This window comes from Symphalangus syndactylus, chromosome 11 (genome assembly GCF_028878055.3).
Source record: "Symphalangus syndactylus isolate Jambi chromosome 11, NHGRI_mSymSyn1-v2.1_pri, whole genome shotgun sequence".
Lineage (NCBI taxonomy): Eukaryota > Metazoa > Chordata > Mammalia > Primates > Hylobatidae > Symphalangus > Symphalangus syndactylus.
The window spans coordinates 69063214-69085645 of NC_072433.2; the positions used below are offsets into that span (position 1 = coordinate 69063214).

Here is a 22432-nt window from a genome sequence, read left to right on the forward strand (position 1 = left end):
CCTTGTTTCCACACTTTCTTCTAACAGACTAATCTCTATGTGCAGCCAGAATGATGCTGTTAAAACCCTCCACTGAGAGGAAAATCCAAAGTCCCTACAATAACCTACAAGGTTCTACTTGACTTGGATTTCTGTTATCTATGACTTCCTATCTCACAATTCTCCCCAGCTGATGCTCTACTTTATCTAGCCAGACTATCTTACTGTCCCTTGAAAAAGCAGTCATGCTTTGAACTGGAGGCCTTTGCACTTGCTTGTCCCTCAACCTAGAGCACTTTTCCCCCAGATATTACATGGTTTGTTCCCTCTCTTCCTTCAGGTCTTTACTCAAATACATCTTTTTGATGAGCCCTTTTCTGGCCACCCTATCCAAAACTTTTGCAATGCTGCCTAGTTTCCTTTTCTGTTTCATTTTTCTCTCTAGCCCTTATCACAACTATCATATATTTTAAAACAGTTATTTATTTTGCTCAGTTTCCCTTAGTAGACTAAGTTCTATGAAGACAAGAATTTCTATTTATCTTGTTCACTGTAGTGACTCTGGTATGAATGGCGGGGGGGCAATATTTGTTGCTAAGTATCATTGACAATCTTAGCCAGTGATCCTCAAATTTTAGTTTGTAAGAGTCATCTGTTAAAAACAAAACAAACAACAAAACCATAACAAAAACCAAAGGATTTGTGGCCCCATACTCCCTATCCCCAAGAATTCTAGTCCCCTAAGAGTTGGGTGGTTCCCAGGACTCTCATATTAGTATTCCACAGAACCCCCTTAGAGAAACGCTGGTCCTTACCCTTTGGATCTCTCATAGGCTACCTTTTATCACATTGATGTAGAACAGAAGGAGGCAAATTATGGCTCACAGGCCAAATGTTGCCCACCACCTGTTTTTTTTTTGTAAGTGAAGTTTTACTGAAACACAGCCATGCTCTTTAATTTACATAATGTCTATGGTTGCTTTTATGCTACAACCGAGTTGAGTGGCTGTGAGAGACCGTGTGACCTGCAAAGCCTAAAATATTTTCTATCTGGCCTTTCACAGAAAAATTTTGTTGACCCCTGATATAGAACATAAGACAAATTGTTCCTGAACACTACCTAGTAATAAGTTATTCTTTTAAAAAGCTAAAGTCTTTCTAATATATGCTTAAGACAAATCTATTCCCCCTAAATATGTAATTAATAATAATATTTAAATGCCTGTTCCTTATCTTTAATTCCCCAAAGAATGTGGAGCATTTTTGTTTCTGTAACCAATACTAAAATAAAAACTAAATTAAATTGTGTTATAAATAGCCTTTGCATGTTTACAATTTGCTCTCTATATAATTTTTTTTTTTATCAAGAAACGTCAATAAAAACTACAGCACTCTGGGAAGAATTTTCAATAATATTTTCAAAAGAAAAACTATAATTTCAAATGATCTGAACAATAGCTAAGCTCTTACCTCAGATTTGATTTTAAACTATGATGCTTTATTGTTTCATACTAAATGCCTTGGACATCTTTGGCTTGCAGGAGTAGCATGAAAGTGAAAGGAAAACCAAATACTGGTCTAGAATGACCAACCTAAATTTCTCCTAAATACTCAGTTTGGCAAACAAATAAACAACAAAAAATTGGGTTTCTAATAGGAAAGTGTTTCATTTGATTCTAACTGGAAAATCCAAGTAAAGACTCTGAATACCTGACACTCCCCTTTTTGCTCTCTGTCCATCCAGTTACTGCTGTAGGGTCTTTAGTTGCCTGAATTGCAATTTTAAAAAAAGCTTACTTAGTTACTCAAGCTGAGCAGTTTTAATTTGTTCTAATAGTTGAGGCCAGAGAAACTATTTCCACAACTGCGGGACAGCATTATCAAAGCCAGCAGCTGTTAGGCACCTTTATTTTTTTAGTTGCTTTTATCTTTATAACAGGGAAAGATTTGTTCTATTTTCAACATTTAGAATCTCTGTTCTTTAAAGATTCAAAATTATATTTTTAAGAAAATTAAACTTAATTTTTATTTCTTGAGGTTTGATAAATAAGCCAACTTCCTCACCTCCACTATCTAAATCCTAGGTGTATTTAATTCTGAGAAATACTATTTCTAATGTCTGAATTTTTAAACTATATATATTAATGCTGTTAGATATTCTAGTCTAATAAATTAATTCTACTTCAGAGTTTCAGTACCCTAACTCATTCAAACTAAGAGGGATATAACAAGTAATCTTTTGGTTCATTTATCTAAGATCTAAGATGGTATTTATAACTTCCTGAGAGGGAAAGGGAGTTTCTCCTGGCTTAGAGTACTTTCTGAGACTAATTTCTGAAACAACCATAGTCAGGAAAGATAAGAGGAAAGGCAAACCACTGGAAGTGAAGGTAATGCCAAGACTAATAACAGAAGGAAATTGAGAGGGCATGTAGATTATTTAACTATATGTATATAAATGGCTGGATTTAGGAAGTCTGAATAGGAATAGCAGAGTAGATGAATATAGATACAAAGGTATCTTCAAAATGCAGAATTTATTTCCAGAAATAAATTAAATATCTATCTCCCAAAAACATTTAACCAGGACTTGTAAAACCATATATTATTGGTTTTCTTTTTCAGTTTTGAGTGTTACATTAAATAATTATTTTTCTCATTTTTGATTCTTTTTCTTTTAAAATATCAAAAATATTATACACTTTGAGCTTTTTGTCCTTGTTGCTTTATGAATGTCATTTATATTGAGGCTTCCCTAGTCAATAATACCACCATGGAGAAAAGAGGAAATTTCTTACTATTTTTTTTTTCTTATTGCGTTATTACTATGTCAAAGCATTAGGTCAGCTTGCTACAGTGCAGCCTTGCTAAAAATAGAAAGTCTGGAAAAAGGCCCTGAACAAGTGGAGCCATCTGCAAACTACCACTAGATGGCAAGGCAGCTTTACCACTGCCAATCTTAGGCCTGCAAACAAAATGTGACTTAAAACCTGCTGTCTATATCAGACTTTCATTCTACTTAGATTTTAAAATATGAATGATCACCTTGGTCTGAAACTAAATTACTCAGTATCCTTTATCATTAACATGTATTTATAATCTTATCCACTTCAAAGTCTTAAATTTACAACCCAACATCAACATATTATCAGTTTTCAACAGTTTCAGCTAATAAAACGAAAGATCTAGTGACTAAAATATAGTAAATATATCAAGATAAAAATCAAAATACATGATAAAAGAAAACAAAGATCTATATAGAGTTCAAAATTAGATATTAACAGGTATATCCCAGATTAGTTACAGAATCAGAGATATTATCCACATTAGCACCTATTAAAAGATTATGTTGTGTTTTTATATAAAGGATATGAATGTATTTGGTTATTAGAGTGATAAAGAAGTTATAATTTCCTTCTTAGAAGTTTTCTTGTGGTAAAGAACATAAAGTAGGAAAAAGCATTTTTACTCTCCTCGATATTTTTTTGGTTAAAATAAGAAACGTCCATTGCATTAATGTTCTATAAGTTATAGAAATTCATAAGAGAAGCTTCCTTGTTACTTACTCATCCATAAAATTACAGAACTTTACAAGGTAACAGAGTTAATAATCTAATTTTTTAAACAAAAGAATTAGTACTTTTGTGTTATTTAGTGCATTTTTTTAGTAGTAAATTATTTTGATCATTATACATAAGTAAGAAGAAAATCCATTTGGTCTAAGGAATGCTGCTGCCTATTTATGTTGCAGGAATCAAAGTCTTTTGCCTGTCCTTTTGTATGAATGCCACGAGAATGAACAAATAGCACATCGATGCTTTTAATACATAACTCAAATTTCTTAGCATACAATGAAATCTTTGAATAAGACAGGGATATAAAAGAGTACAAACTCAGTTCTGGGTGCCTACAATGGATGTGTGTTCACACCATATCAAGATAGTGTACTTTATTCTACAAAAACTGCCAAACTTTTAGTTAGATCAATGGCCATGTCTACTCTCTTCCCTCTGGATCCCAAGCAGCAAGACTTCCCAATTTAAGAAAGCTGCTCTAAAGTTATTCATCAATTCCATGGTGTCACTCTGAGGACTTACAGGGTTTCTTATACAGATTACTCATTTGAAAACAGACTCCAAGTAAATAACATGTCATACTTTAAATGGCTTTATTTTATTACATTTATACCTCCTTTTGCATGTCCGACTAGTCTTACTGATTTTACTTAATTGATTTCCTGCTCAGCAACAGAGACTCTCTCATTTCAATAAAAACATCAAAGTTTAAGTATGAACAATGTCACAAATAGAAAGACACTAAAGACTGCCTTCCAGAATGGATTTATTAAGTGTACGAAGTTATATCATAATTATTTATTTTAGACTTTAATTCGTTGCTTTTTTCAAATGTAGTTGTTATGTATTCACAAGTTCAGAGTTTGTGATCATTCTACTTGGTAATGAATTTAAGTCTATACTTATAATGGAAGAGGGAGCTTGTTCTGTAACGTAAACAGGAAAAAAAGGAGTATGTTTGTCTATTTAGGAGAAATGTTTCAATGTATTTTTTAGAGTATGATCACAAAGTAAGTAGAGCTCAGAAATACTTAGGTGGGGACTTCATTTGCTAATTATAAATTATTCTTCTTTACTTTTATTTATTCACTAATTCTAATAGGCTAAATTCTTTTTCGGTCTAGTCCATTCAAGCTATCTCCAAATAAGCTTTGCATTTAGTAAGAATATAAGTTTAAAATATTATCATTATCTAAAAGTCAAAGGCAATAGGAGGTAACCACCCTTCAGAATTTAGTAGTTGCAACCAGGAGAGGCTGGAAAAACTATTTAGCACCCTTTTGACTAAGTCTCTTTTGAACCAGGAATTCCCTAATATCCAAATCTGGCTTTTTGGAGAATCTGAGTCTTTATCCTAGCCAGCCTTCTGGACTTTGTTACTTAAGGAGCCACACCAGCTCTTTTCCAGTTGCTTCCATTCCTCCTTGCCTTGTGCTGAACTAATAATCAGGATTGTGCCTGATCTTGGGTATTAGAGTTTATGAACTGTGAACTGATACTCCAACACAGGTTCTCCAGATTTGGATCATTCTTGGAGGTCAACATCTCTTTGGAACTAGATTAGAAACTGGGGTGTGAACTTGAATTATGATTGTCTGCTGCTATTTCTACTCATGGCAGGCAGCTACTCCTCATTAACTATATGTATTTTGACATTACGGCCAGAATCACACTAGTTCAGTAACTGCAGGAAACCAATGCTTATATTTAGGACACACTTGAGTCATTTGATCACATCATTATATGTACCAAAAGATAATAATATCATATGTCTTTAAATTTTTGATACTTTGAGTTTTTTAATATTTTAGAGAGTCATTTATAGGGAGACATATTTAAATGTTGAATAGAGGAAAAAAGTACTTGGGATTAGCTGAAATAGTCTGCCTAGATAAACAGAAATGACTTGTGTATCAAATTCAAATATATCTGAAAGTTTTTCAATCTCCTGTCTTTCATTACTCAGATAAAGACACTAAACTTATCCAGAGACCCAAAGCAGAAATCTCAGAATCATCCTTGATTCTTCTCTTTCTCTTCTACCCTAACTTTGGTTAATTAAGGCCTATCAAACATAACTATGAACTGTTTATTCCTTTCTAATTCTACTGCCACTGATCTTGAATCAGTTCAGAAAGTCTCTTCCTCGAACTGCTATCATAGCCAACCTACTAACACTGCTGCATCTGTAATAGGTTCTTCTTTTGTTCATCTTTTAAATATTAGTGTTTCTTGTAGTTCAGTTGTATATTCTCTTACCCTCTTATTCTGTACTTTCTCCCTGGACAATTCATCTACCCCTGAGGATTCAAGTACCCTTAATATGATATGGCCCTGCAATTTTTATCTCTAGTTTAGATTACTGTCCTAGACCTCAAACCTAGGACAGGTCTATCAGCTTAACAGATATGTCTAATTAGAGGACTCATGGGAACCTCATCTGTCCCACCTCAAACCTATTCCCCACTTTGTGTTCTCTAGCTTAGAAAATGGTACCTACATCTGCCCAGATTAGAGTCAGAAACTAGAATTATTATCCTTGAATTCCCTTATTTTGCATTATCCTGCATTTATTTCTGTCTCTCAAATCTACTTCATATTTCCCCGTAATTACCATCCCGCTATCTTAGTTAAGGCCACCATTAAATTTCCCTTGGAGTAGGCTGGGCGCAGTGGCTCACGCCTGTAATCCCAGCACTTTGGGAGGCCCAGGCGGGCAGATCACGAGGTCAGGAGTTCAAGACCAGCCTGACCAACAGGGGGAAACCCTGTCTCTACTAAAAATACAAAAATTAGCTGGGCATGGTGGCGCATGCCTGTAATCCCAGCTACTCAGAAGGCTGTGGCAGGAGAATCGCTTGAACCCGGAAGGCGGAGGTTGCGGTGAGCTGAGATCACGCCACTGTACTCCAGCCTGGGCAACAACAGCGACACTCCATCTCAAAAAAAAAAAAAAAAAAAAAAAAAAAAAAAAAAAAAAAAAAAAATTCACTTGGAGTACTGTAAAAGACTCCTAAATTCTCTCCCTATCTTCAGACTTGTTCCTCTGCAATTCTGGCTACACAATGGAGCTGGAGTGATTTTTCTAAAAATGCAAATATGAACATGTCTGTCTCCTGCTTAAAATCCTCCAGTAGTTTAGTACTGCCTTTAGGATCAAGTTCAAACTCTACTAACCTACAAGGCCCCTGCAGTCCCTCTCAAGCTTCATCACCAGCTATGCTCCCTTCAGCTAATTAAGCTCCAGTTTTCCTTGGTCTCTCTCTCTCTCCTTTTCCCTCTGGATCTCTGTAAATTATTTTCCCTCTTCCTAGAAATTTCTTCCCCTCTCTTCCTTTGCCTAAGTCATAACTCATCCTTAAATGCCAAATTGGATTTCATTTACTATTTTGACAATACTTTCCTAACTATGCATCTCCCAAGATTCAGTTTGGTGGCCTTCTGATTTGCAGTAAGAGCACACTACAGCCATTTCCTTTCTATACTGTAATGGCCTCTTCTCTCATTCATCACATTGTAGGGCTTCTTGAGGGCAGGGATTTTGTATACAACTCTCTCACAGGTGCCTACCAGAGCCTGAATCCACCGTTTAGTATGAATTCAGATCATTGCCCTTCCTAAAGATCTCTGATGGCTCCTACTGAATAAAGACTCAAGTTCTTAACATGTGCCATGCTAGAGCATATCTTTCCAATTTTATGTCTTGGAACTCCTGCCTACCCTCCCCATTACCTTCTGTATGTATTACTCTGAACACCTCTGCACAGACCATTTTGATGCAGTCACACTTTTACTATTCTGACTTTCTGAAATGTAATTCCTCTGCTTATTTTGGTGGACAATGTTTTCCAATCTACTCTTATCTCCAACTCAGGCAGGTTTAATGGCTGTCTCATCCAGGTCATCACAGAACTTTAAACTTTACTCTGTTACAACACATATTTCCACGGTATTATAGTTATTTATTTTTAATAATGCCTCACGGGCTATACAATAAGCTTTAGGAAGGTACACACTACACCTGCTAGTTTTTAGATGCCTACTACAGTGCCTGGCATATAGTAGCACTCAAATATTTATCACATTGGAAAAACTAAAAGCTAATGGTTTCAATTACTCTTACCGAGACTTTGAGATAAAAGACAGGCAAATGGAGAACAGTTCATTCTACAAAATGTGGAAATGAAAAATGTATGGATTTATACATCTTGGCTTAACCCTAGAATGAAAGAATCTGGCTTCCTCCCCAACCTGCTCCCTCTTTTAAAAGTGCCTCTTAGAGACTTTCAGTAACTCTCAAATATATATTTTTCTGATTTACTCTGTTAACTCCTACCCATCTTTGGCAACAGAAAGAAGGGAATGAGGAAAAAATAAAATGAACTGGAAATATTTCATGAATAACAATCAACTATGAGGCTTAAAAGATAAATTCAATGGCAGAAGTCCAGACTACTTTGATTTGAATCCAAGCCCTGTAACTTTCTGACTTTGTGCAAATCACGTAGCTATCAATGCCTTGGTTTCTCTCTCTGTACAGTGGGAATGATAATAATACATATTTTACATCTAGGGATATTGTGAGGATTAGAGTTTATATATGTAAAGCATTTAGAATGAAGCATGGCATGTAGTTAGCAGTTGTTAAGTGTAAGCTTTTAGTTTCAATATCTTAAATGGTGGTGGTTTAATTAATAATCAACAGTTATAGTCTATTCCTGGATTATAAGATAGGGCCCCCACGACAGAATGTGAGCTCTAAGAAGACTTTTCTAGACTACTTGGATATTAATACAGAGTAGCTGAACAAATAAGCATGTCCTAAAGGACTAGAGTTGGAATTCTGTTTTAATTAAGACCTTTTATTCAATTGATACACTTTGGAAAATTATTTAGAATTTTATTTCTTTATTTTCACATTTATAAGTACATTGATGACCCTGCAATGATGGTGTGAATTTGAATTAGCTAACGAATGATTATGAAGAACTCTGAAAATACAAAATGGAAGTGACAAATTAGTTTATGAGTACCTAATGTAATTCATTAACAATACAGCATATTACCTTAGGTCCTGTAATGCCTTTCAACTCTAGTTCTTAGCTCCTAAGTTCTTAATTTTCTTAAAGCGTATTATAAAATTAACTATAATTAATTTAAAAATAAATTTCGGAATTTATGTTGGTTTGAGTTAGAAAACTGTCAGATTTAAGAAGTGGATGCTGTGAAATTTTAAAAAGTTAAATACTGTATTGTCATTGTAAAATTGTTATCATCATTGCTAAAATAAGTGGTCTTGTTGAAATTTAAGAATACTCACATATATTTGAAATCTGATCTTAAAATGTTATATAATATTAATAGAAATTCCAGCTTAAAAGCCCCAAAGATAATTCTCAAACATATTTTGATATAACCTGTAATTCTTGATAAATTAATAAATTATAATTTAGTTATATTTTGAAATTACAGCCAAATCTTAATCATCTTGTCTATGCTTGTATAGTTAATATCCATCTCTTTCCAGAACCTCATATTTAGTCTGTTCTCCCACAAAATATTTACCACAGTTAATTTAATGGGCTAATTTGTATTTCTCAACTCCTTTTCTTTCTTAATTGAACAACAAAATGACTAAGTAAATAAATCCATAATCTAATAACAAATAAAACATAAGAAGAAAGGGATATAATAGATAACCCGTCTGAATAATCAAGAGTTGGCTACACATTATTGTTTACCTTAAAAATCAAAATAGCCTTATCTTCCTTCATATCTTTAATAAAATCAAACAGGAGTTCCTATGCCTTAACATTCCTAGTCAGAGTTTCTCTGAGTACCTGAAAGAACCCTGGTGGTACAGGACCTACTGGCATGCCATCTCCTGGGGGAATGTTTCCTAGCACTGGACTGGGAGCTGCTGCAGCACTCTGCAAAGAATAAAGGAGAAACAAACCTATATCATTACAGAGAAGGCACAAAACCAAAGACTAATGATAAAAGACTGCAGGACGGGATGCTCTTTCATGCCTGGGAACAAATACTGGTAATTTTCCCCATCCTAGAAGTAAACTGAGATACAACAGTTTAGTATATGAATGGTTAAATTGGTTGGTTTTAACAAATCTCTTTAAACTTTGTGAAGTCAAAGAACTTAAATAATGTGGTATATTTTGATGATATAGTAAATGCAAATAGTACTATGACAAAATAATAAAAGCTTTAGTAAATGCTTTATTTTAAGGCACAGGCATCTGAAATGGCAACAGCAAAAACAAATAAGTGAATAAATAGGTAAAAAGTTTGAAGATGGTGGGGTGGATTGTAGGAGTTGACAAAAATAATTCTCTCTTTTTTTTTTAAGATTATGCTTTTATGTCATAAACAAGTATAATTAAATTTCCTGCCTATAGGTGGCAACACTCACATTATTCACTTTCTGATATACTGTAACTGGTAGCCAAAATATATAGGGTGGTGAAGACGAAAAAGTAAATAAGACATTGAATAGGAGAAATAAATTAGATTTGGAGAGTAGTCTCATACAAATTATGGAAAAATTCAAAGTCTACTTCACTTGCAAATTATTTCATGGAATCCTGGTATTTTATAAAATAGGAGTATGAAAAACTTTGGGTTAGACTCTTTGTAATAAAATCAACATTATAGATTTAATACTTACATAGGGCAGTTATACATACAACTGTTCTACAATCATAGATTTCATCCCTCAACCTGATTAGACATATTACAAATACTAAAAACAGTCAAGAAGGGATCAGAAATACGCTGAAGATAGATCAGTTTGAATTGAACAGTTCTGCTATGATGAGAAATCAAAGCAACTCTTGTATCTAGTGTATCTGTTGCATCTTCACCTATATTTCAGTGTGTTCATTCATGCGTTAATATTCCATTATAAGATGTAAAATCTCAGTATGTTTGTAGCACATTATTTCCCAGTATATAAATTGTTAAAAAAAATACTAAATATGTTTATTTTATAGTACTGTCAGTTGTTAATAATTAAGGCCAGTGATTTTAGTATTTCCTGAGGAAGTCTAGATTTAAATGTGATTATCTGAAATGTTGCTTACCTATGAATGTCAAAATTTTAAACTTCTGATAAGGCATATGAATATAAAAGAAGAAATAGTATTTCTTAGATTTTAAGATGAAATATGAATCTATTATTCTAAGAAAAAACATGCAATTTCAATTAGTGCACATTAATGGAATACCTACCATTTGTCAGTTATTGCTCTATTGAGCTTTATACAGCAACACTCATGTTTTAAAAAAAAAGAAGCAAATTGCTTTTTTTCATTTTAACTAAACGTGTAAAATTTTAATACAATGATGTTACAGTAAGAAGAAAAAATATCATCAAACACAACCTCTTTTAGTTTGAATAAATACAATTACATCCAGATCTAGGAAGAAAGATTTGATCTATATCTTTATGGCTGAAATTACTGTCATGTAGAACTTGCTCTTAGTATGAAAAGCTAGACATAGCCTATCACTATTGTTCTAATTAACTGCAGAATAGAAAATTGTATAACAATAAAAAGACATATTAAAAAAGACAAATTTGGAAATCACACTCACCTGTACTTTCAAATGTATACTATAACACTGAGCATATGTACAAAGTGACAAGACAGAATTTACTGAATTACTAAAACTTTTTAGTGTAGTTCAGAGATATAATTTCTCACTCAATTCCAGTTGCCTAAGAAGGATATAAAATATGTTTTTTTCTCTATTCAAAGGAATAGGCATTTGTATTCATTTGTAGCTGAACTAAAATTCAACAGGTAAGGATGCTGGTAAAGAAACGTAAAATGCACAGTTAAATATTTGACTAATTGCTTATTTCTTTCTTTCTTTTTTGGCAGGCTACATTGTTTAAAGCTATATCATATGCTAGGTTGGTAGGGTTTTCTTCAAAGTTCTTAATTATATATGTTTCCTGGGTTTTTTTTCTTGCTATTATGTAAAAGCAAAACAAAATAAATCATTTGATGAAGATTTAAGCAAGTTAAACCTTTACAATGGCTTCTGAATTTTCATCTTATGCTTTAATTTAATAAATTCAATAAAAATACAGAATTTATTCTCTCTTCTTACATATAGTCAAGGATTTTTAAGTTTTGTAATATAGTAGTTAATGTAATAGGAAAAAAAATCTTTGCCCTCATAAAGCCAGCATTCTAGTGAGGGAAGAAAGACAATGAGTAAAACAAACAAAATATATTTATCCATGATCTAAGAAGAAAAAAGGATGGGGAATAGAGAATTCCCAGTAAAACAGGCAAAGATTGTAATTTTAAATAGGATAGTCAAGCAATCAACAAATCAAACAAATGAATGAATCCAGTTACAGTGACTACTAACTGATTTGCCTTCCTACATTTCAAGATGTATCACATTTTTACAGTTTGTACCTATTCCTTCAAAGTGGCACAATAATTTTGTGGAAGTTCCTCTTTCTTAATATTCATACTTTAGGCACAACAAGAGAAGTGTCTTGAAAATAAAGATTTTTATAGCTAGATGATTCATCGTATACAGCATGAGTTATCTGATGTGATAGTAAGTTCTAGCCTTGACCTAAAGACACAAAGTGAAGTGTGCTGAATGCTGGTAATTATCCAGTATACCCAGTACAAAGCACTAGTCCACAGCATTTTGGCCCAAACTTCACTTTGTGGACCACACATTTTAGCTAAATTATCCATTCACTCTGCTGGGATTTATTGGCAAAAGATAATTCCCTCTCTACTGTATTATGCGGACTCAGCTTAGGGTACCATTTGGTACCCTATGCTGATCATTAACATATGCTGATAATAAACACTATAGAGGTACACTAAATGGTGCTCTCAGCATTGTAAAAGAGTATATTTCTCAAACTACCTAACCTGCTAATTTATATACAGTAGCAAATAAATAATGCATGCTTTGAAACTGTAAGGTAAATAAGAAGTTTTTAGAATTAGAAATTTATTTAGATGGGAGAAGTACCACATTTCTTTGGTTATGCTGCTGAAATTTCTGAGACTTCTCTCAAGCTTACTTCCAAAACTCATGAGTCAAATTTACCCATGATCCACAGAAAGTTGTTGTTGGGCCTGAATCATAAAGCATGTATTATTACTCTATGATGTTGTGACAAAATCACAAAAGGAGAGCAAACAGTTTAATTATAGTTAAGAACTACTAGAAAGCATTAGTTTCACTGAATTTATGTGAATTCCCATTGGAGTAGCATAGAAAATCCTTTACTATATAATATATCCATGACTATTTAGGGTTGGGTTTTCATTATAGCTCTCTCTTAAAAGAGAAAAACATACAAATAATATGGGTTTACAATATTTCCTCTAAACTGAATATATAAGACTTCAGTGCAGATATAACAGTATTATCGTTGAAAGTGTTTTGTTTCTTCTAACAGATCAATTTGCATGCTTTTATCATACACTGCCAGATAATGTATTTTCTAACTGCTCTTGAAGCATTTACTTAGCCATCTGTCTAAATTTCAAGTTTTTTTTTTTTTTTTGAGAGTGACAACTTTATTTTTTATTTCTTTTTCATTTTCCCAAAATACAAACATAATTTTACTGACTTTTTATAAATCCAATATTTTAAATTTGGTGTTCTCAAATCAATTAAAGTATGGAACAATTATTTGTTTTCTCAAGGAAATATTAAAATGAACTTATAGAGTTACCATGATATCTTTCTTCATGTTTCTATGTACTTACATTTTGTTCAGTTTGTGTGGTCATCTTCTCTGGAACTTTTTGTACTTACATCATTCTACCCTCTAAGAAGGCATGAGTCAATATGTTTATGTTACTTATTTCATCATTTCCCATTTTCCCATTTCTCTGAAATGCTATACGACTGATTTTTAAAAATATTTTATTCTAATTCCCTATTTTCTGAATTTCAGGAACAGAGAAATATACTCTTATTTTATATTTTTCTCCTGTTAAATAAAAACTTGAAATAAAAGTTAAAAACCTTATTTTAAATTTAGTTATTATCACTGTTGGTCTTTGGTAGGAAAAAAAAGTTGTATATACTCTGTATGAAAGTTTCAAAGCAACAGGCATTAAATACAAATTTGTTTAAAAATAAAATTAGGATGCAATTTATTACTAAACACAATTAGCATTTATCAAGATTCTACATATTGAATAACAATTTATTTACTAAGAATGCTAGAGAACTGTTTGCCTAATTATACAGTGAAGAATCAAGACAGTCTATATTTGGTAAAATAGGAAAAATAATTTTATGTGTATGAAAAGTATTTTAAGTATATGAAGATAATAACAGAGGAATTAAAATAGTGCTATGATTATTAGAAACTGGAAAAGGGATTAAAGGGAGGGGTGAGTAGGAAGAGGCTGAGCAGGGGATTATAGATTTTCCTTATTTAGCCATCTGTATTGTTTTTAAGCTGCTGTGGTACAAATGTGTCCCCTCCAAAATTCAGGTGTTGCCAGTGTGATAGTATTAAGAGGCGGGCCCTTTAGGAGGTGAGTAGGTCTTGAGGGTTCCTCCCTTGAGAATGGTATTACGCGTCCTTATAAAAGGGCTTGCTTGACGGAAGGAGTTCATTGTAGGTTTCCCTCTGCCATGTGAGGATGCTGCAAGAAAGCCCGCACCAGACCCAGATGCTGGTGCCTTAATCTTGGACTTCCCTGCCTCCAGAACTATGAGAAATAAATTTATGTTCTTTATAAACTACCCAGTCTCGGGTATTCTGTTATAGCAGCACAGAATGAACTAAGACATAAGCCATCTGTAGGTACTTTATGAGAAACACTTAAAATAATGATAGTAGTATCTTATGTTGGCAACTTTAGTGTAAAGCACAGTAAAATATTTTGGCTGTTGGTTGAGGACATATTATTCATCATACTAAGAAATCATCCTTTGCCTAGTACTATAAAAAACAATTTTCAAAGAAATTAGGAATAAGAAAATATGCTTTTTGCCTTTTCATTTTTTGAGTAGTATTATTTAGTGTTTCTTTTGGGAAGCATGATATAAGTAATCACATATTGACAGTTTTCTTAAATCATCATTGTATTTCTGAGATAAGTCATGCTTGATCATCATGCATGATGCATTTAATAGGCTACTGAATTATATTTAGTAATATTTTATGTAGGAGTTTTACATCCCTATTCTCAATGAGATGGGTCTAGAATGTCCTTTGATGTATTATATTTTTCAAGCTTGAGCATCAGGATTATTCTACCTTTTCAAAAGGAATTGATAGCAAATTGTTTTTTATAATGCTCTGAAGAAGTTTATATAATATGGTATTTATCTACTTATTGAAAGTTAAAAGACACAGCAGTAAAGCAGTAAAACTGCCTTAGACAAAGGCAACTTTGGAAAGAATTATTATCTTTTCATATTTTCTACTTCTCTTTTCTTCAATTTGGTTCGTTTACATTTTCTCAGAACACTCATGTCATTGAAATATTTAGTTTTATCCATATATACACTACTTTTACATAATTTATAAAGGTCCTCTGTAGCAGGTGTGAGAGACACTGCTAAGCAGACCACAAAAATATGTTTTTCCTTTCTTCTACCAGCCAGGCACATGGCATCCCAGCTGTACTACATTTCTCAGTCCCCTGTATTCTCACCAAAAATCAGGTTCTTACTGATGGAATATGAGCAGAAGAGACACGTGACACTTCTAGAACTTCGGTCTTTAGGTCTTGTTTGTAATGCTCCCTCCTTTCTTTCTCCTCCTATTGTCTGGAACACAAATGTTTCAGAGATCTAATTTCTGCCATGCAGACCAAAAAAAAGGATGCCTTATACAATGGCAGAGCACCTGCTAGTTTCAATCTCTGGATGACTTTGTGGAGCAGAGTCTGCCCGCCTGCCCTGGACTGTCTTTCTGAATTGTAGGCCCCCAGAGATGATGATTTATTTTCTCCCTCTTAAACTGAATTAGCATTCTCATCATCTTTGCCAGGAATTGGTCGATTAATTTACCTTTTTTCTGTTTCATTAACATGTTTACTTCTTTTTAACAAATTATTTGCATTCTCCAGCCTTTTAAAGGTTTTAGTATTTATTTTCAAACATCCTAATTAAATTAGTAGCTATTTTCCCCTCTTTTTTTTTTTTTTGAGATGGAGTCTCGCTCTGTTGCCCAGGCTGGAGTGCAGTGGTGCTGTCTTGGCTCACTGTAACCTCTGTCTCCTAGGTTCAAGTAATTCTCCTGTCTTGGCCTCCCAATTAGCTGGGACTACAGGCACCCGCCACCATGCCCAGCTATTTTTTGTATTTTTAGTAGAGACAGGGTTTCACCATGTTGGCCAGGCTGGTCTCAAACTCCTGACCTCAAGTGATCCACCCACCTTAGCCTCCCAAAGTGCTGGGATTATAGGCGTGAGCCACCACACCTGGTCTATTTTCCCCTCTTTTTAAAATCCAAAGAATATAAAACTACAAATTTGGCTCTGAATCTACCCTTGGTTGCATCTGCAAAGTTTGACATTGGTGTTCACAATTTTTTTCTTAAGCCATCTAATGATTACAATTTACTTGCCAAACAGTTATTGAATGCAACTGGCAATGAATATTACAGTAATTCAATGATTTATGAAAAAAATGAGAACACCAATATCAAGTTGCAGACGTAATAAAAGATACACTTTAATTCACAAATAATTGGAGGTTTTATTTTTTAATTTGTTCTTTCTAGTTTTCCAATTGTGGCCAGGTAAGATGTATTATACAATTTTTGTATTTAGAAATTTATTGAACAATTTTTTGTGGTCTAATCAATGATTGTTATAATTTCCCACGGATACTTAGTAAATATCCTTATTCTCTGTCCACATTTTAATCTATTGGCTTAATATCTTCAAATTGTCTCTAATTTTTGTCCCTTGCTCTTTCAAATATATATACAATGCCCACACTGTTGTCTGTCCATTTCTCCTTGTGCCTCTACCAATGTTTGCCTTACATATTTTAATTCTGTGTTCATTAGCACAATGTTTATCTTTACTGTGGATTCTATCCTTTATTAAAAGTCACTTTTTTTTCATGTTTAGTAATCACTGCCTTGAATCTATTTTGTCCAAAATTAATATTGCAAGCTGAGCTTTCCTTTTGTGTTTGCATAATAAATCATCTCCCATCCATTTATTTTTAAACTTTATGGCTATATTTTATTTAACTGTTTTACTTGTTAGTAGAAAAGTTTCTGAAATGCATCTAATGAGATGTCCTTTAAAATCAGAAAAAAACTTTCTTTATCCTAAGTTTTAAAGGTATTAAAGTTAAGACAAACAATATTATTTGCCTTTACCTATGAAAAATGAAGAAGTTAGCTTATTTTTCCTATTCTACATCTCCCTCTTCCACTTCCCAATCCTTATTATAAACATCTGGTGTTTTAGACATACATTTTTGTTTTTATCATCTCTTCTTCAGTAATAATTTTTGACCTTAACCTTCAATTTTGTAACCATACTCTTAGCATCCAAAATAATGACTTCAATTTTATCTCATTTTTTAATAACATAACTTCACTATGCTTGAGTTTTAATTTTTATACATTTCTTAGTTGAACAGAGAGTAAATGGATATTGTTTTCCAAATCCTTATATATAGGAAAGTGTCTTTGATGACTCTCATCAAAACTATAGTTAATTACTGTTGTCTAGTATTTAGTGGTACAGAGAAGTCCGATACCATCTTGATTTTTGTTCCTTGGGATATCATCTGTTTTTCTCTTCTAAAGATTTGAAGGACATTTTCCTGATACTTTTAATTCTCAGATGTTTCAATTCTGTATCTAGGTATTGGTCTCTTTAAATTACTTGCCTGGAATAATGTGAACCTTTCCAATGTTCATACTTAGTTTCTTTTTCTTTGTAATGTTGGAAAGTTTGGGAAAATCTTTTTAGTTAATAGGTGTAAAGCAAAGATCTGGTAAACCTCAGAAGGGTCATTTTTTGCAAATGTTATTAACAACTAGATAAACAGTTGCAATGTTATTGATGACTGGGGAAATATGCTTAAGAATCTTGCCAGAAGGATTTTTACAGTTTATTGGTATCATGGGAAACTAGTACACTTGTAGAAATCACATTACATGTATATATCACGTGTTATAAAAATATTAATAAATTTGACTAAGTGACCCTTCTTTTCCGAAACTATCCAAATATAAATTCTGAACTATGAGAAAAACAGTATACATAAAATGTGTTCTGTGATATATTTACAGTAAGAAATATTCAAAGTAACCCAAAAATTCAGCAGCAATATAATGCTTAAATTGCAGTACATCTAAATTATGGAACATGATTCAACCATTAAAAATAATGCTTACAAATGGCATTATTTGAGAAATGTGGGAACCCGTTGGTGATATAATGCCGTGTGAAGCACACCAAATACAGAATTGAGTGTAATACGATTTTAATTATGCAAATGATAAAAGGTAATGTATAAAAAGACTGTAGGTGAATACATAGTATTAGCTTAGAGGAATGTACCTGAGTAATTTTTTAAATACAATTTTTATAAACTTTCTGGAATGTCTTATTTCTAACATAAATGAAAATGATTGTTTACTCACACACACACAAACCCAGTTTTGTCAATAGCTAGAAAACATGACCACATATTAAGTTTACTTCAAATAAACCTAATCCCTAAAATTTAAGGTTAAATAAAATGCAGGTATTTCTAACTTTAAAATAATTCATTTCAATAAAATAAGATTTGAAGCATTTTAATTTTCAGACTATGAAGAACAAGTTTTTCTATTTTGGAAAGTTAGGTACTAGAAATAACATAGAAATCATTTACATTATTCCTGGGCATTTGTTTGCACAGGGACACAAGTTTATTTTTAGCACCACATACTCTACCCTGGGCCACCTCACGTAGTCACCCACTCACAGTCTGGAGAACCAGTATCATTGACTGTGCTACTTTTTTTGGTCTGTTTTTAAATCACAAAAATATTTTACATGTTATTTTCACAAAGTATCCACAGAATAGTATTCAATCCTTTAGGCTTCCAAAAGAGCAAGAGAGACCCAGAAATAACATCAAAAACAAAATCAAATAAACAAAACCAAAATATTCCACGAAGAAGTAGATCCTGAGCACCTAAAAACATATAAAGGGCCAAAGAGTTGGTATCTAAATATCATAGCTGGTATTTGCCACGCAAATGAAAAAAAAGAGTGCGCTGACTGGCTGGTGATTTCTACAAAATGTGAACTTTTCATATGGAAGCCATGGAGCATGGGAAGTCTGATAGGTAACAAAGGAGAAGCAACCACTCTTGCCAAATAAATGTTTTATGTGCAAGAGAAATGCAAAAGGACTCTGATAAAAACAATTAAAACTTCATTAAAAGAATTAAAATACTTTAGGAGGTGGCCTTTGATTTTTCACTGTTAATTTTCAGAATAAGCAACCATGTTTAATGGTGCAGAAACTGGGCTTCTTGCATTCTGTATTTAGCTTAATCAGAAAAGGTAGATAACAAGAAAGAGTGCAACATAAGCAGTTTGTTACGAGAAAAAAATCTCTGGGTGATACATTCACACTTGTACATGCATCCCAAATAGTAGGTGCCTTCTATGTGCCTGAGGCTAAGACGTACTGATTCATTATTACACAAAATTCAGAATTTAGGCAATTACCTCTCAAAATGAGTTATTAAAAAAGTTAAATAGCATATAAAACCTTCTGTTGAAAAATGAAATATAATTGAGATATTTTAGCATTCATGTTATATGTTCAGCTCTCAAGAAGCATTTATTGTCTTCGTATGAATTTCAGAGGTTGGGTAAATTTTTACCAGAGCAATAAATCAGCGTTACAGCCACATGGTCAAACTCTAGGTGTACATGTGAGCTTTTCCATTAAATACACTCCCTACCGCCAACACACAAATAACATTTAGGCAAATACTTAATAAAATAACCTTAGAGAGCATTTCAAAATACCATAGTTTAAAGAGAAACACAAAGAAAAGGTGTTAGAAATATTAACATTGCCTCCGCTTTCACAAGCTGTAAACCATTATATATTCTGGTCATTCCCTACTTTCTCCTTTTTGACCTAAAAGATGGAAGCCTTTGTCTCTTTCCAATAAATGATTTGATTCATTGTAAAAATCCCAGGGCTTCTATTTGAGAGTCTAGGTACAGTTCTTACTATTCTTACTACCACCTAGTAAGATAAACTGGATAATTATAGTCATCCCTTAGGAAAAATGTTTTTTCCCCTCTGTGGTAGGCAGAATGGCCCCTCAAAGATATCTATGTCCGAATCCCCAGAGCCTGTGAATGTCGCTTCTAAATTCCCTAAGCCTGTGAAGCTTAGGGCAGCCCTCACTGATTCCTACAACTACAAGAAACTGAATTTTGCCCACAACCTAAATAAGCTTGAATGTGAATTCTTCTCAGGGCCTCTAGGTAAGAGTCTGGCAGGCCCACACCTTGATTTCAACCTTGTGAAACCTGGAGCAAAGAAATCAGCCCAGCAATCCCAGACTTCTGACCTACAAAACTGTGAGATAATAAACTCGTTGTTTTAAGCTGCTAAATTTGTGGTAATTTGCTATGGCAGCAATTGAAAACTAATATTCTCCCACTCCTGCTCCTAAATGACTATTTCATTTTGAACAATATTTTTTCATGAGGTATCTAGAAACTAGGAAACTATGGATCCTAAAACGTTACTGTACTTGGCCTATTGCAGTATGTACTTGCTAATTCTATCATTTTGATTAAAGCAATTCTTCTGGTTAAAAATAAATTCCATGTTTCACAAAGCTAAGTGTTGTGGTTCCCCTGGTGTCATTGTTCTTTTAGTGGCTTTGAATTGTGCCTTGTGTGAATAGTTTTTTCCCTTCCACAGTTAAGAGGAGGGAAGCACAGGCAGGGGAAGAAGAATGGCACACACTGCATCTTTTCTTTGGCTATTTTGCCAGCCAGGCCTCTAACTCTGCCTTCCTCTCATTCACAAAGAAATGGCCCTTTAATTGTTGACAAGGTCCCACCAATTCCATCTAGACTGTAGTGAAGCTAGTTCCTATGGCAGGGAAAATATAAATACAACTGAAACCATAATTTGGGATTCACCATTCATATCAACTTGCTGATGGTCTCTATTTTGACCTTGTACTCTGATTCAAAGTAATCAGGATCTAGTTTTAATCCTTGTGCCAAAACAGAGTTCATTTCTTTCTTCTATTTGCTAGATTCCCTGACTCGGTTCCCATCCAACTAGATGTGAATGTCTCAGAGACTAGAGCTCACATTTTTTTAAAAAACTTTCAGGTTCAGGGGTACATGTCCAGGTTTGTTATATAGGTAATTTCATATCACAGGGGTTTGTTGTACAAATTATTCCATCACTCAGGTACTAAGCCTAGTATCCAGTAGTTACTTTTTCTGATCATCTCCCTCCTCCTACCCTCCACCCTCGAGGAGGCCCCAGTGTCTGTTGTTCCCCTCTGTGTCCACATCTTTTAGTCATTTAGCACCCACTTATAACTGAGAACATGTGGCATTTGATTTTCCGTTCTTGCATTAGTTTGCTAAGGATAATGGTCTTCAGTAGAGCTAACATTCTTGAGAGTTCTTTCCTCATATTAATTCTAAGGGACTGTATCTGCCACTGGACTTCCATTTCCACTGCTGAGTCTGCACTACCTGCAGTTGGATTCCCTTGATATCAACAGTTAGTTCAACTGCCTAGATCACCACTCATTTTTTTATTACCATCTACTCCTGGTGCATAGTGTTTCCTACCTGTAAAGCATTCCCACTGTTCATTTTATACCATCTGAATGGTGACTATTTGCACATACCTCTGCCTATTACCTGTACCAGTCTATAAGCTCTCCAAGGCAGATCTACTTCCTGCCAGTGGTCTGCTGTGGGACCTCTCTCATCTGCTTCCTCTGTCATCCTAGAATGGCCCTGTCTTAGAATCCAAAGCACACTTGTTCTGATTGCATAAGCACAGCACTTCTATTTAAGAAGTTATTTAAAACATCTTTGTCACAGAACAGATTACAATCATGGAGGTACAGCTTTGCATCAATAGCATGAATCATTGTAGTTTTTGTTTGTGTGTTGATTTTCCCAGGAAGAAGTTCATCACTATATACACTCATCTTCTAAAAATATCACATCCCATATACGTCAGTAAAAAGTTTACACAAAAAAAGCACATCTCCTCTGAAAGAACTTAAAATTTCTGGTTAGGCGTATTTAACAATTTGTTTTATTGTTTCACCTTTTTCTTTGGAAATTTACAGAAATTAAACTCATAAGAAGAAACTTAAAGTCAAAAAATTCAGTTTTTTTCCCTTAACACTATTGTTAGCACAGATCTGAAACAGTATGCATCTAATATAACAGATTTCAAAAAGTTCTCAAATTTTATCTAGAACGAATTGTTAAATATTAATATGTTTCACCCAAAATTTTAAATTATTTCACTATCTTATAGTATTTTACTATTTTAGGGTGATATGCCCTCACATACTGCAGCACATTCTTTTGGATATTCTCAAAATAATAAACTTTCATCCTGAAAGAGTTAGTTTATTTTTTTGGAAGCAGACAAAATTCATTTGGTATAGTGTTATGAACTACTGAGTAATAAGACTGGATAAAATATTTTGAAGTAAAAAATTTAAATATGACAGTTGTTCGTATAAAATGGCTTTGAATTTAATGTCAAAAATCATAGCATTAAAAAATGATATAATTGAGATGTTTTAAGTCTTTATATATTTTTAAATCAACCTTTTGAATTCATTATTTTCATTA

The 22432-nt window shown here is 33.4% G+C and overlaps 1 protein-coding gene across 28 annotated transcripts in view; it reads right to left on the reverse strand.

Annotated features, from left to right (window-relative positions):
* Positions 1–22432, reverse strand: part of SSBP2 (single stranded DNA binding protein 2) — a 325064-nt gene that overhangs the window by 83632 nt on the left and 219000 nt on the right. For 22 of the 28 annotated variants that reach the window (XM_055298743.2, XM_063612200.1, XM_055298740.2 and 19 more), the window contains one exon: positions 9395–9484. The exons of 5 other annotated variants lie outside the window; for them this stretch is intronic. In XM_055298743.2, the coding sequence (XP_055154718.1) occupies positions 9395–9484 (90 nt within the window). The remainder of the gene's footprint in view (positions 1–9394; positions 9485–22432) is intronic. One more of the 28 variants, XM_055298744.2, reaches the window with a different exon arrangement.